A 15320-nucleotide genomic window follows, 5' to 3' on the forward strand; every position below is an offset into this window, starting at 1 on the left:
ATTTCCTTATCTGTATCTTACATTTCAACACTTCTAAAAGCAAACTTTGTTTACATTTACCATAATTATATATGTATTATTCAACAGCCACTTCAACATGACGGTCTAGCCGAAGGGATTCAACTGCAATCTTTTTAACCCCAAGAGAGCATCTCCTCTAGCTGATTAAAAACGCAAAGCAGCATCTGATAAATTCCAAGTAGGGGAGCAAACCCTTACCACCTTCTAACGACAGGACCAGCAGACCAGTCCTGGACACCTCGTACTAGAAATGGCAGTAGCTTGCCTCTGCTTGCAACATATACAGATATATATATATATTTCAAGTGAACACACAGTCACTGATTTTGCAACAAGCAAAAATGCTGGTTCTAAAATCTCTCTAGGAGATCAACGCAGTAGTTGTACTGACAAGTAATATTCAGAGACACTTCAACGTGGCTGTCCATTCAAATGGACTCTACTGTGATTTTTTTACCCCCTCTTTGCAATTTATCGGATGCAGCTCAGCATCATTAACCAACTAGAGATGTCCTCTTGGGGTAAAAGATGAACATCCATGTTGAAGTGGATATATATGTCGCCCCGACTGGCCTCCGTGCCGGTGACACGTGAAAGCACCATCCGTTCGTGGCGGTTGCCAGCTTCGCCTGGCCCCCGTGCCGGTGGCACGTAAAAAGCACCATCCGTTCGTGGCCGTTTGCCAGCTCCGTCTGGCACGTAAAAAGCACCCACTACACTCACGGAGTGGTTGGCGTTAGGAAGGGCATCCAGCCGTAGAAACACTGCCAGATCAGACTGGGCCTGATGCAGCCTTCTGGCTTCACAGACCCCAGTTGAACCAGCCAACCCATGCTAGAATGGAAAGCAGACGCTAAATGATGATGATGATGATGATATATATTGCAAGCAGTGGCGAGCTACTGCCATCTCTAGCCAACAAGGTGTCCAATCCTGAAGAGCGGCAGAAATAGCCTGAAACCAGGACTGGTCTGCTGGTCCCATCGCTAGAAGCAGGTAGGGGTTCACTCACCTGCTCGCAATTAATGGGATGCAGCTCTTCATCGTTAATCAGGTAAAAATGATGTCCTCTTGGAGTTAAAAAACTGCAGTAGTTTGTTCGAACAGACAGCCATGCTGAAGTGTCTCTGAATATTACTTGATAGTACAACTACTGCATTGATCTCTCAGAGAGATTTTAGAAATAGCATTTTTGCTTCTATATGTACTCTTGGGATTAATTCTTGATACAAAACATCAAATTTGAGATACTTGAAAATGTTAGAGTAGCCCCTTTTGCTGGTCCACGGAGGGTTAAGTGACTATGAAAATATCTATTCTCCTAATATGATATGTGAGGAGGTGGTACTGAAATTTTATAACACTGATTTAACATAATTTGATAGGAGATGATAGATGCTCTTGGTGTAAATGGTAACATATGCACTCGAAATGTGATAGAGATAAGGTTTGAATGTTACTGGAGGGTTTCTTCCCCAAATATCCTGAAACTGAAATTCTTGTTAGACAACATATTTACAGTATATTTTGTTAGAATATCCTCTGCTCTAATCTCAAGTGTGCCTTTTGGATTTAGTTATGTTCCCACATCCTTTCTGGGACTTCACACTCTGGTGTGCGCTCTCTCTCTCTCTCCCTCAATACTTCTGCTCTATGTATATTTTGGATGACACCAACAAAACTAAAAATAATAATTTTAACACTAGTACAATGCTATAAATTTAGTGAGGAGAAAAATTAATTCAACCAAAATATTTGACTGGTACTCTTTTACTTAATTTGATCAACCATAAAACAATCAACTTTGGCATAATTAAAACTCAAAGTATAATGAGTTATAAACCAAATATCATAAAGAATTTTATCCTTTGATTCCACTGATTCCACTAAACACTTTACTGATGAGTGCTACAAAAGTGGTTCAAGGAACGGTCAATCAACCGGTTTCTACTCCTAGACTGTTCCTTATTCTATCAAGGTGGGCAGGATGAAAAGTAAAGTCGATCTCCAGTGGCTTTAAGCCCAAAATGTAAAGGGAGATAACAATGCATGCGTTTTGTTAACCCTCTACTCTCATCTAATTAGTCTTGATAGTAATTATTTCTTTTTGATCCCAGCAGGATGAGAGTATTTCATATAGGGACTGAACATAAAGCAAAATAACTTTATAAAAAATAAATGTGCCATTTTTAAAGCCTAGCCAGGCTCATGAGCCCGGTTTCCCGGTTTCTATGGCGTATGTGTTCCCCAGCTGGACGGGACGCCAGTCCATCACAGCGTTACTCATTTTTGCCAGCTGAGTGGACTGGAGTAACGTGAAATGAAGTGTTTCGCTCAAGAACAAAACGCGTTGCCCGGTCCAGGAATCGAAACCACAATCTTACGATCATGATGATGACACCCTAACCACTAAGCCACATGCCTCCATAAAACAACTTTATAGGGTGAGCTAGTTAGTGAAATTCATACCTACTTTAATAACTTAGCCACAATGCTTCATTGTTTTAATAGATCTTAGTAATTATTTTACCAATCATTAGAACATAAAGGAATATAGTGCAACATTGCAAGACATTTAATCACTCATCCTTGCATTTCTACCTCCACAAGCTTCTTAATAAGGTATAAACACAAACCAGAGGATGTGATAGAGAATAAGAATCATGGGATTTTATAAGATTTCTCTACAAAGATTGACCATACTATTGAAGCAAGATGACCTGATATGATTAAAGAGGACAAAAGAAGCAGTTTAAGATCACAGACTTTGCAATACCAAATGAGAACAGCGAAATTTATACTCAGAAGCATAAGTCAAAAGAAATGGTGCTAAGCATTTTGTCTGCTGCACTAACGATTCTGCCAGCTCACTGCCTTAATAGTAGTAGTAATAGTAGTAGTAGTAGTAGTAATAATAATAATAATCATGATTTCAAATTTTGGCACAGAGCCAGCAGTTTTTGTGGAAGTCAATTAAATTGCAAACCCCACATAGTACTTGATTGGTGCTTATTTTATTGATAGTAAAAAAATGAAAAGTGAAGTCAACTTCTCAGCATTTGAAGTGAGAATGTAAAGCCAGAAGAAATGCTGCTAAGCATTTTGTCCAGTCTGCTAATGGTTCTTCTAGCTTGCCGCCTTAACAATAATAATAACACCATCTAACATTCGCACAAGAACAATTTTTGTTTTTTCACATGGTGATTTTCGTAAAAGAAAAAAAGAAAGTACCAGTTCTAAACCAGAACTTAATTTCATGAAACAGAAGCACAAAAAAAAAACAAAGCTGCAAGACATTTCTATTTGGTACTGTATTGATTTTGTTACCCTATAACAAACACATCAAATAAATACATTAATTTGTATACATAACAAAAAACAAACCTTGTGATTTTCTGCTTTCACTTCCATTCCTCCTTTACGAGAAGAAGTAGGGGCTTGGAGTGCAGAAACTGCATGCAAGTTAGGATCATTTTCAAGCTTCCCATCTCTCTCTTCTGGGATTACCATTAGCTGTGAATGGAAAGTGGTTAATGATAAGACATTGATATCACAGGGATATGAGGGTGGATGAGTGAGTGTCAGTTGTTGTTTAGACCTAGACCTGTCCAATCGATCAATCCTGAAAGGATAAAAATAAAAAAAAGGATATGGTCCCAGCAAGATATGAACTGAGTACACACAGAGACATGACTTAAACATCCACAAGCATTTTGTTCAGCACTCAACTATTTCAGTGACTTGACTGTCATGTAATAATAACAACTGCTTCTAATGAAGACACAAGGACAGTCATTTTGAGAGTAGAGGGTTAGTCGATATCAACCAAGTATTTGACTAATACTTTGTTGACCCCACAGGGATGAAAGGCAAGGCTGACCCAAGTGGTATTTGAATTCAGAATATAAAGAACAAGAACAATATATTGCCAGGTACTGATTCCGACACAAATGACTTAAGCAGCTCACTGTCCTTTTATGTAATAATAATGGTTTCACACTTTAGTAGAGAGTCAGAAAGGTTAAGGAGAAGGAGAAGTTGATTATATTGATCCTAGTCAAGGCGGCGAGCTGGCAGAAATGTTAGCACGCCGGGCGAAATGCGTAGCCATATTTCGTCTGCCGTTACGTTCTGAGTTCAAATTCCGCCGAGGTCGACTTTGCCTTTCATCCTTTCGGGGTCGATAAATTAAGTACCAGTTACGCACTGGGGTCGATGTAATCGATTTAATACCTATATCTGTCCTGGTTTGTCCCCTCTATGTTTAGCTCCTTGTGGGTAGTAAAGAAATATATATTGATCCTAGTGCTGAACTTAGAACTTATTTTATAGATGCCAAAAGGATGAGATGCAAAGTCAATCTTGTAGAATTTGAATTCTGAACATAAAGAGCTGGAAGAAATACCGTTAAGCATCACAAGTTAACGAGTCTGAAAGCTCGTCACCATCATAATGATAAAAGTTTTTGCTTTCACAGGCGAACTCAGATGTTAGAGAAGGAACAGAACCAACCAAACCAACTCCAAATTGGTTCTTACTTAATTTACACCAAAAGGCAAAATTTGAATTTGGAATGAGAAATGGGAAGGGAGATAACTAAGGCAATTTTCTTGTTACTCTGACAGTTTTGCCATTATGATAACAACAACAATGCATTTCATAATAAATAAACAAGTGGAAGAAGTAATGATGGCTACTTACAGCCTTTTCTTTGATAAGGAACTCAAAGGCTTCTTTTTCTTTACGAAGAGTAGTTAGATACTGTTGTTCTTCAACAGAATTGCTATATATTAAGAAGTAGACCCGTAAAGGAACATGTGGCCTTGTAGCATGATAGACCTGTTGAATGAAAGAGAAAAACATGAAGAATTTTTTAATAAAAAGAAGAAAAACTTATTCAAGAGAGACGTGGATAGAAAATAAACTGAATTATATATCATGAGTGAAATCATCAGGCAAGCAAACGACATGACAACCCATCTGATGTTGGTGCCATGATAAAATACACCCACTACACAGTAAAATGGTTAGCAATAAGTACTCAGTCGCAGAAAACATGCCAAAAACAAAATGTGATCTTCAACCATTCTAAGAGAGTAGTAACCCAAAATAAGAACTGACTTAGTAAGTGATGACTTATCTAATCCATGCCAGCATAAAAAAGCAGATGCAAATATCAACTATGAGATCAATAATGATCAAGTGCTTATGGTTTCAAAGTGTTTTATTTTTTTAAGGTTATCAACATCAACTATATTTTAGCATCTGTCTTTCATGATGATAATGAGTATTTCTATCACCATTATCAGTTTTACACCAATCTTTTTATCTGTTTTGTATGTTGGCACTAGTTGTCCAAGTATAGTATCAAAAATAAACCATTCAGTTTCATGCAATCACTAATTAGTGTACCACATAAAAACCTTCCAAATTTTCAATCTTCTTTTGACTCAGTTCAGACAAAATTACTCCTCAGGTTTGAGACTATCTTAGGCTGATCTGTTTCCATCTATTTTGAGAATGGCCATTTCATGTGGCCCAATATTTACACATCTAGCTGAACTTCACCTTATACCTTCCTTTAACGTTTATATTACATGCCTTAGAAGTAAAAAAGGTAGCACCCACAACCCTTTTTCAGGGACACCAACACTAGAAGGGAGAGAGTTATCTTTAACTAGCAGACACTGCTAAAGGAATCTATGGTCAAGTGATGGTGTTAAATTGGGTAACATTAAATCAACCACCCCAAAAGAAGTATGATCCTTCCAACATGCTTTCAGCTTTCATTTACCCAGTTTCACTTATAAGGCTTGGGTCAACCTAAGTCTAACATGGAAGCCATTTTCAGAAGGTGCCGCTAAGTGGAATCGAACCTGACACCAGAACTGACAGCTAACTTTTTTCACCACATAGTTATTACCTCTCATGTAGATATCTTATATCTTCGAATCACAACACATTCTTTTTACCCAGCATTTTCCATCTATTCACAGAAGACAGTAATCTCTCCTGCAAAATATTGGTCAATGTGTTTATCTTCAGCAGCTTCTTTAAGCTCAAATAGCAATCAACTTCTTCCATAAGGTGATAATGCACATAGAACAGAACGTTTTGCTCTTAAACAAGCAACAAATTTCAGCAAACCCAGCAAAAGTCTAAGAAACTTGGTTGATAAGGAAGTGTCTTTCTCCGCATAAAAAATGAATGGTAGGTAGAGGTGTAAAAATGTAATGGTATACAACAGTGGAAAATATAGAAAATCTACAAGATTGGCGAGAAATAATGCACTGAGAAAGACTTGGTGTTTATTAAACATCTAACTTTTTTATATTGTTGATGTTTTTATAAGGCTTTTGACTGTAATTTTTGTTTTTACAAATGGGTGCTATTCAAACTGTTTACAAGTTAAAAAGTGAAATCTCTTTTTTATCTGAACAAAAACAAGTTCCTCTCTGATAAGTAAGCAGTTTTATTTAGCATCCAGAGGTAAAGACAGTTTATAACAAAATGCAAAAACAGAAAAAAAACACCAAGAATAAAAAAAATTAGATGTTAAAACAAAACAAAAAAAAGGCAAATTCTACATAATACATTCCTCACCAATCCAACAAATTTTCATCATTCTCTGCTCTACACTAATTTACCCTCTTAGACCTCCATTCCACACTAGTCTACTTTCTCCATGAGATGACAGAGTACTAGATAATCTGTTGGGGAGGGTAGAGTGATGGTTTAATCCAATAGCACAGTGGTGTATCTGTGTCTAAGATGCTTAGTTGTCAACAGTCAAATCCACCATTTAGTTTTTGAATGCCTTAATACAGTTCATTATGTTACAAGCGCTGGGTTGTAAGCACTAGGTCACAGGGCCGAAGATCTCTCCCCCTTTCCTCCCACCGGAGGGTCCTAAATAATAAAAAAAAGAGATGGGCACTGCCTTTCTGACAATAAAACCAAAAAATAAATAAATAAATAAACATTCATTGTTAGCCTCAGAATCCCTTCTGAGATCAAGATCAGGTATTTTAAGTGATCATACCTTAGATATAGTTTGAATTCCCTAAACCCTCAGTCTTATATGCAGTTCAGTAATAATAAGAATTTATTGGAGACATAGGACTTTAAAAGGACTTGCCTCCAGTTCTCTCACAAACTTCATGCAGGAATCGTACAGGATTACATAATGTGGGTTTATCTCCCAGAGAGTACGCTGCAATCCAAGAGAATCAGAGCCACCATGGATTGGATGGATTATGACAGCTGGTTGTGAAAGGATTCCATAGTAAGCATCCTGCGAAGAACACCTGAAATTCTCTTCTTCATTGGATTCCTACAAAGTCAAAATGAGATCAGGTTTAATATGTTTAGTTGCAAAATGGAAAGACAAGATATACAAAAGTGTAGTTTTTAAAATACATTCACTAGAATTTGAAGATCAGCCCTGGATGGACAGATATATAATCAAAAAGGGTTCTAGCAATGACTTCACATTTCTTTTCCAAACACCAATTATCTAGTTAATATATTAGCCAGTCTAGTCTTAGATATCACCATTTTAAAGACAGTGAAGTATCTTTTAAAAGAATTTTGCAGCTATTTCTTACACAACAGGTATTGGCTGCTCCCTTGTCAGCTGGTTAGGAGACTTGTTGTGGATCTGTGTTAGTAGGAGCAAAATTAAAAAAATATAAATGGTCAAGAGGAGATGTATGTGTAACATTTTGAGCAGCACAGCCCTTCATCAAATCAGCAATGTCCTTCTCATGTCATAACAACAAAGTATTTACTATTTCCTCTCTCTGAATCAAAATAACACATTTTAATTACATATAGTTTTTTTTCAACAGGTGGTACTTACCACTTTGACAGCAAAAGGGAACTAGTCAATAAATTAATTTCAATTAAATTAACATGTGACAAAAAAATAAGAAGAAGATATGTTAGATACCTCTTCAGTGTTTAACCTTGAAGCTATCTCCTCTGGCTCCATTTCTGTCAACTCAACTAAAGTTGCTTCTTTGGTAGGTTTTGTTTTTGTTAATTTTTGTTTCTTCTTCTTTGGAGACTGTAATTATAGATGTATATATATATAGACACACACTTACATGTATATGTATGTATATAAGGGAGAGGAGAGCAGAGAGGGAGGGCAACAAAGTGAGAGAGATAGCAAGGGAGAGAGTGTGAGAGAGTGATGAAGCACAAAGTAAGAGAGAGGGAAAGAAAAAGAAAAAAAGAAGAAAATTAAAAACTACAAAAAGGTAAAAGTGCTTATTCTAAATACTAGATATATAAATTTATCTGAATTTGATATGTTATGATCAGCAGTAACAATTCCTCTCTGACTTATCACATTTACAGAAATTGGTTAAGTTCCACAGAGTAATCTAATAAAATTCACCAGTTTTACAATGTTACAACTGTTTAAAACACCTGAAATGCTTAGACCTTTAGCATTCAGATGACCCTCTCAATGTAATCATTTTTTATTCATATAGTTTTGAACTATCACGCATTATCCTGCAGCTTTGACTTCAATGATGCGATTTTTATTTTCAGAATGACATTGTAGGATAGGAGAGAAAGGCTGGATTTGGCCATTTTGAACATAAAACAGGTAGAATAGTTGGGCCTGAAATGGCCAGTTTAAATGCTAAAAGGCTCAAGTGTTTTAGCCAGTGCCTACAGTAAGTATTCTTACAACATCAACTGTTGATCTCCTTGACAAGTACTATGTGCTTGTCATGGAATTTCCATGGGCCAATACAAAGAAGGTTTCTTATTGTCTTCCTTTGGGTACTGTTTTTATAAGACACCACCATGTCAGCTAGACACAGACAAGTTTGCTACACTAAACTGTTTATTTGGAGACTTAAAAATTGAAATAACACAAAGCAATTTGTCCAATGCTCTAAAAATTCTGTCCCCTCAACACCCTGGACTAGTACTTTGTGTTATCATTCCCTAAAAGACGAAAGGTAAAACTGACCGCAGCAAGATTTGAACTCTAAACAAAGAGCATGAACAAATACTGCAAAGCATTTTATCTAAAGCTACCAATTCCCTATAATTTGCTGTTGTCAAATATGTAAATGATACAAGTATTGTTGCTTAGCCCCAGGTCAGCTTTCATTAAGTAGACTATGGTCAGAATGCATTAGAATTGTGACTATACTCTTACTCTTTACTCTTTTACTTGTTTCAGTCATTTGACTGCGGCCATGCTGGAGCACCGCCTTTAATCGAGCAACTCGACCCCGGGTCTTATTCTTTTGTAAGCCCAGTACTTATTTTATCGGTCTCTTTGCCGAACCGCTAAGTAACGGGGACATAAACACACCAGTATCGGTTGTCAAGCGATGTTGGGAGGGGACAAACACAGACACACACACACATACATATATATATATACATATATACGACGGGCTTCTTTCAGTTTCCATCTACCAAATCCACTCACAAGGCATTGGTCGGCCCAGGGCTATAGTAGAAGACACTTGCCCAAGGTGCCACGCAGTGGGACTGAACCCGGAACCATGTGGTTGGTAAGCAAGCTACTTACCACACAGCCACTCCTGCGCCTATCCAGTATATTTTTATTTTTTTCAGATACAATATATCTAGGTCCACATTTTTCTATTTGTCCTTCCTTACTCCTTAAGACAAGAGGGTGCAATCTGAAGAAAACAGAGTTCTCTTCATAACTTGGCAATTTATTAATATTCTGTAATGCTGCTTTGCTGATGTCAAATCAAATCATGTAAAAGGGGCCTCTACCAAAATGACTTGCCCTTAAAAAAATAGAAGTTATCCAATATTTTAATAGATTTAAGGAATTACCATTATGACCATAAACAGATTCCAGTTATCTTAGTCTACTATTTAAACACTTATTTAAACATCTTTTTTTGGAAATATAGCAATAGGAATTCTTACTGTAACTTCCATATATTTGCCTTTTGAAGCCAAATATCTGTTGTAGAGAGAAGCTAGAGTATTCTTTCCACCTTTTGATAAAAACTGAAATAGAAAAATATAAAGACAGAGTATTAAATGAAAACTCACACATGAACACACATATACAGATGCAAATACATACAGACATATAAACACATATATAAACAAATGCATACGTTGAAAATCATGTCATCACATTCATTCACATACCCCTTCACATATATATATATATATATATGCATGCCTTTCCTCCCTTGGACACACAAAGACCTGTTGAGGCAAGTGAAGTCGATATCAAACCTCATCCGACGACAGGCACCCATGCCAACCCCCCTTTGCTTGCAAAGACCTGTTGGGGCAAGTGAAATCGAAATCGAACCAATCCTATGACTGGCACCCGGCAGATGCCAGGACCCCTGGACTAGTGGTACGTAAAAAGCACCATCCGAATCGTGGCCGAAGCCAGTGCCGCCTCGACTGGCTTCTGTGCCGGTGGCACGTAAAATGCACCAATCCGACCGTGGCCGATGCCAGCCTTGCTTGGCACCTGTGCGGGTGGCACGTAAAAAGCACCCACTACACTCACGGAGCGGTTGGCGTTAGGAAGGGCATCCAGCTGTAGAAACATTGCCAGATAAGACTGGAGCCTGGTGCAGCCTTCTGGCTTCCCAGATCCCCGGTCGAAACGTCCAACCCATGCTAGCATGGAGAACGGACGTTAAACGATGATGAGGATAATGATATATATGAGATGTCATCGGGTGTACCACAGGGATCTGTCCTTGGTCCCCTCCTGTTTGTGGCATACATTAATGACATAGATGCCAATTTAAAGAATGCCACAGTATTGAAATATGCAGACGACATCAAGCTGTACCTTGAAATCAAGAGGACTGATCCTGATGTCTACAACTCTTTCCTGCAATCAGACCTAGACACAGTGCAGCAATGGATCACAGACTGGCAACTGAAACTGGCTGTGGACAAGTGTACCACCATGCATTTTGGGAGAAAAAACCCTGCGTCCACATACTCCCTCCACAACACTGATATCAAGAAATCCTCTTGCGAGCGTGACCTAGGCATCACTGTCAGCAGTGATTTGCGTTGGACAAAGCATATCTCTAAAATTGTCAAGAAGGCCGAGGGTGTCTTGGCATCACTCAGCAAGACTTTTGTTAGCCGCTCTCCAGCCATCTATTTAAAACTGTATACAGCTATGGTACGACCACACTTGGAATTCGCATCATCAGTTTGGAATCCCTATCTTGCTCAGAACATTGACCTCCTGGAATCTGTCCAGAGACGTGCAACCAAACACATACCCTCCATCAGACACCTACCATATTCTGAGCGCCTTGTTTCCCTGGACATGGATTCACTGAAGCTCCGGCGTCTGGCGACGGACTTGGTAAACACCCACAAGGTTATCAACCACCTCGCCAACAACAACACTGAACACCCTTTTGATCTCCATGTGTCTAACACACGTGGACATGCCTACAAAGTCAGAAAACAGCACAGCTCCCATGACTTTCGGAAACATTTTTTCACGCTCAGGGTTGCTGAAGCGTGGAATAAACTGCCTGCATCAGTTGTTGACTGCCATGACACTGCATCCTTTAAGGCCCTCATGCTTCCCGAAATCCGTCGAAACTACACCTGATTATATATACACTTTAGATGAGTTGTAGTGCACCTGAGCACTGTACACAATTATTATTATTATTATTATATATATATATACCAACCATTTTATGGGGTGTAGCAGATGTACTTCTTATGGCACCAATACAAGATAAGCTATCATACTCTTGGCAAGACTAGAGCCCACCACACTTGAGTGGGAGAATAGGAGAGAGGTTGATGACTTTTGGGAAAATGTTGAGAGAAGTTAAAGTATGACTGGAGGACCATTTTAGTGTTGGTGTCATAAAAATAGCACCTGCTACACTCAGTAAAATGTTTGACAAATCAAACAGATACAATGCAAGATCAGTGCTGGTACAAAGAAAATATGATGTCTGTGAACTGTGGCATTATTGAGAGTGAGAGGGAGAGAGACACGCACACAAATAAAATAGATGCACATCAACAAACAAAATGGTGAATTATCTATAAAACAAGCAGAAAAAGAATGGGAACATATGACAGAGGTTGGTAGGCAAATGAAATGATATTCAATGAAACAAACGACCAATTGAGCTCCTGACCTCCCTCAGTTGACTACAAGTTCGGTCATCTTCAGCTACAATTAAGATTTTTCCTCTCCCAAAGTCGGGATCCAGTTCAGCATTCTCATTCTGAATCTCAGCCAGGATTTCTGACAAACCAGTCCATTTGGGTGGGATTTCCAAGTCTGGAACATTCTCTAGGAGGTGAAACAGATATAGGCATTAGTGAAAAGAATAAAAGTCAAGAGATGCCGTAGAAGACTCATCTATCATCTACTTAAAAGCTACAGAATTGGATTTGTTCTGTTAGATTCAAAACATTTAATGTAACGAACATAAAAAACTTAATTTGGCAAAAGACAAAATTAGCTCAAAGTCTATTATATTCTTAATCGTTTTGAGAAGTTGGTTGTTCATTTGTTTTACATCCATTTATCCATGTTATCATGGGTTAGATGAAGTATATAATGAAGCTTTCATTTTACAACAGGATGTCACTAATTCTTGCCTTTTTCTAAGGAATGGACTTTTGGTTCCACTTGTTTATGAAAGCATACAGCCACAAGGTGATGTGTCAGGAGAAAATGTCAACAAATGTCACCATAATTTTGGTCAAAGGTAAGATGTGGTATGTAAACACAGACACAAACGCACACACACACACACACATACAGGTATGTATGTGTGCATGCATACATACACATACACATACTCACACAAACATTATGGACTTCCACAATGTTTCCATCTACTGATACAAAACTAGAGAACTTGCTCAAGGTGCCACTCAGTAAGACACTCCAGACATGATCCAGTTTTATTCCGTCTCCTGAGCAACATAAAAGCTTGAATTTGCAATCTTTATTCTTACTACAATATTAGGACATGTGCACATATAGATATACTGCACTTGAGAAGGGATAAGGAGCATGTTCTGAAGAAGGTGCTAGAGTTTGAGGTTGTAGCAATAGCCATTTTAGCCATTTTGAAATGTGGTGCGAATTGGCAATATGACGTAATGTTGTATTGCCGAAGAATTATCATTTTCGTTTTTTTCCATTGGTTAATATAACTGCTCATATAAAGATTCTAAAAGTTTCGTAAAGAATATCTGTCATGAATTTCGATTCTTTTTAGTCAAGTTGAGCAGTTATAAAAACCCTGGATTTTGGAAAATAAATGAGTGTTCGTTTGGTAGTCATTCAACTCCACGTCACTCACTCTTTTGGAGACATCAGTAAATTTTTATGCCATGTCTAAGTTAATCACAAATCTATTTTGATTTGTTGGTTAGCATATTAGATAGAAAGAAGAAATTAGCTAAGGAATTTAAAGTCGTTTTTCTTCACGACGAAGTTATCTTTCTTACTGTAAAAAAATATAAAATGTTATATTTATATAATAAAAATAATCAAAAAGAAAATGTTTCTCTTCACGTTTGTTTTTCAACTGAGCATAGATAAATATGCATTTCTGTAATCTTTGTTTTATGTTTCTTATAGCGGTTTAAAGGACACGATTAAAATATTCAACATACATGGTCGTTGATGTAGCGTTCCATGCGTATATGTCTATATGACGTTATAACTGCAGTTAGGGTTAAAGATATAATGATAACACTTGAGTATAAGTGACGTTGAATCATTATATTTTCCCTTACTCAGAGGAAAGCCTAAATAAATAATATAACTTAAGAGAAAGCTTAGGGTAGAATAAACCGAGAGCCGCCATAGGAAAAAGTAAATGGACAGTGAAAACGAGGTAGACCGAGGAAAATGTGGAGGGGACAGGTGGTGGAGGAGATTGAGAGGGTTGACTTGAGAAGGGAGGACACCCAAAACCGAGCAAGATGGTGAGACGGTATGAGGGCAGTTGCTATGACATTCAGGTAGATCCGGCCACCCACGTTAACGGGGACAAAACCAGGATTCAAAATGATGGATGATAATGATAAATGAGAATGCAGAATCCTCTGTGCAGCAAAAAATGGAGATGGAATATAAGACCCTTAAATACTTTGGTCAATGGCCAGGCAATACACTGACCCTACAAGCTATTTCTTAACAAAAGTTAGAATGTAAAGAAAAGTTTTACAAGCCTTACCATTTTCTCTGTTTTCAGATGCAACACCTTTCAGTTTAGAATCTTCCTTCTTTTTAGAGCTTTTGTTAGTTTTGTAAACCCTCATCTTTGAGTTCTGTAAATCAAAATACCAAAAATACATATCTGTACCATCTATTATATTTTTTGGAAAGTGACCAAAAAAGACATATATTTAAATATAACATAAAGATATATACATTTATGAGTTATATAAATATTTCTTGTAATATCTGAAAATTTTGAATTCAGTATATAATTTCATCTCTATGATCAAAGTTCCAATTCCAGCAAAGATCAACTTCTACTTTCCGTGCTCCAAGATCAATAAAATAGGCATCTGCAATGCAATGAAGTTGAATTAATAATACACACACACAGATATGTGTATGTGTATGCTAGTATTTGTGTATGTATATAGACAGGTGTACTGCTGCTTTATATGTTTTAACAGATGAGGAGTGCTAAAAGTAGGGGGCGGGGAATGAAAAACAAAAGAAAACAAAACAAAGAACATGAAAAATGCATAAAGGAAAATTTGGTTTTAAAAGTAAATAAATTTATTTCATATAGCTTCAACCATTGGTTACACATTTGTCCATCTGTTTACTTCAACTATGAAATGTAGAAATGCAAAATTATCTCAGGCTTTTTCTACAGTGATGTTTTCAAATATTTCTTTAGTTTCCATATGAGCGTGATCGTTGCCAGAGCAACAAGCTGGCCTCCATGCCGGTGGCACGAAAAAAAACACCATTCGAGCGAGATCGTTACCTGCATCGCCTTACTGGCACTTGTGCTGGTGGCATGTGAAAAAACATTCGAGTGAGGTCGTTGCCAGTGCCGCTGGACTGGCTCCTGTGCAGGTGGCACATAAAAAGCACCATTTGAGCATGGCTGTTGCCAGTACCGCCTGACTGGCCCTCATGCCGGTGGCACATAAAAGCACCCACTACACTCTCAGAGTGGTTGGCATTAGGAAGAGCATCCAGCTGTAGAAACTCTGCCAGATCAGAGTGGAGTCTGGTGCAGCCATCTGGTTCGCCAGTCCTCAGTCAAATCGTC

General features: G+C 37.8%; 1 protein-coding gene across 2 annotated transcripts in view; it reads right to left on the reverse strand.

Annotated features, from left to right (window-relative positions):
* The window catches only part of LOC115210617 (DNA repair endonuclease XPF), a 61077-nt gene that overhangs the window by 27862 nt on the left and 17895 nt on the right, over nt 1-15320 (reverse strand). For both annotated transcript variants that reach the window (XM_036502612.1, XM_029779219.2), the window contains exons 11-17: nt 14259-14352; nt 12195-12352; nt 9961-10044; nt 7973-8089; nt 7160-7354; nt 4723-4860; nt 3406-3534 (exon numbers count right to left, since the gene is read on the reverse strand). In XM_036502612.1, the coding sequence (XP_036358505.1) occupies nt 3406-3534; nt 4723-4860; nt 7160-7354; nt 7973-8089; nt 9961-10044; nt 12195-12352; nt 14259-14352 (915 nt within the window). The remainder of the gene's footprint in view (nt 1-3405; nt 3535-4722; nt 4861-7159; nt 7355-7972; nt 8090-9960; nt 10045-12194; nt 12353-14258; nt 14353-15320) is intronic.

The sequence above is a fragment of the Octopus sinensis genome, linkage group LG4 (assembly GCF_006345805.1).
Source record: "Octopus sinensis linkage group LG4, ASM634580v1, whole genome shotgun sequence".
In the NCBI taxonomy this organism is placed as follows: Eukaryota; Metazoa; Mollusca; class Cephalopoda; order Octopoda; family Octopodidae; genus Octopus; species Octopus sinensis.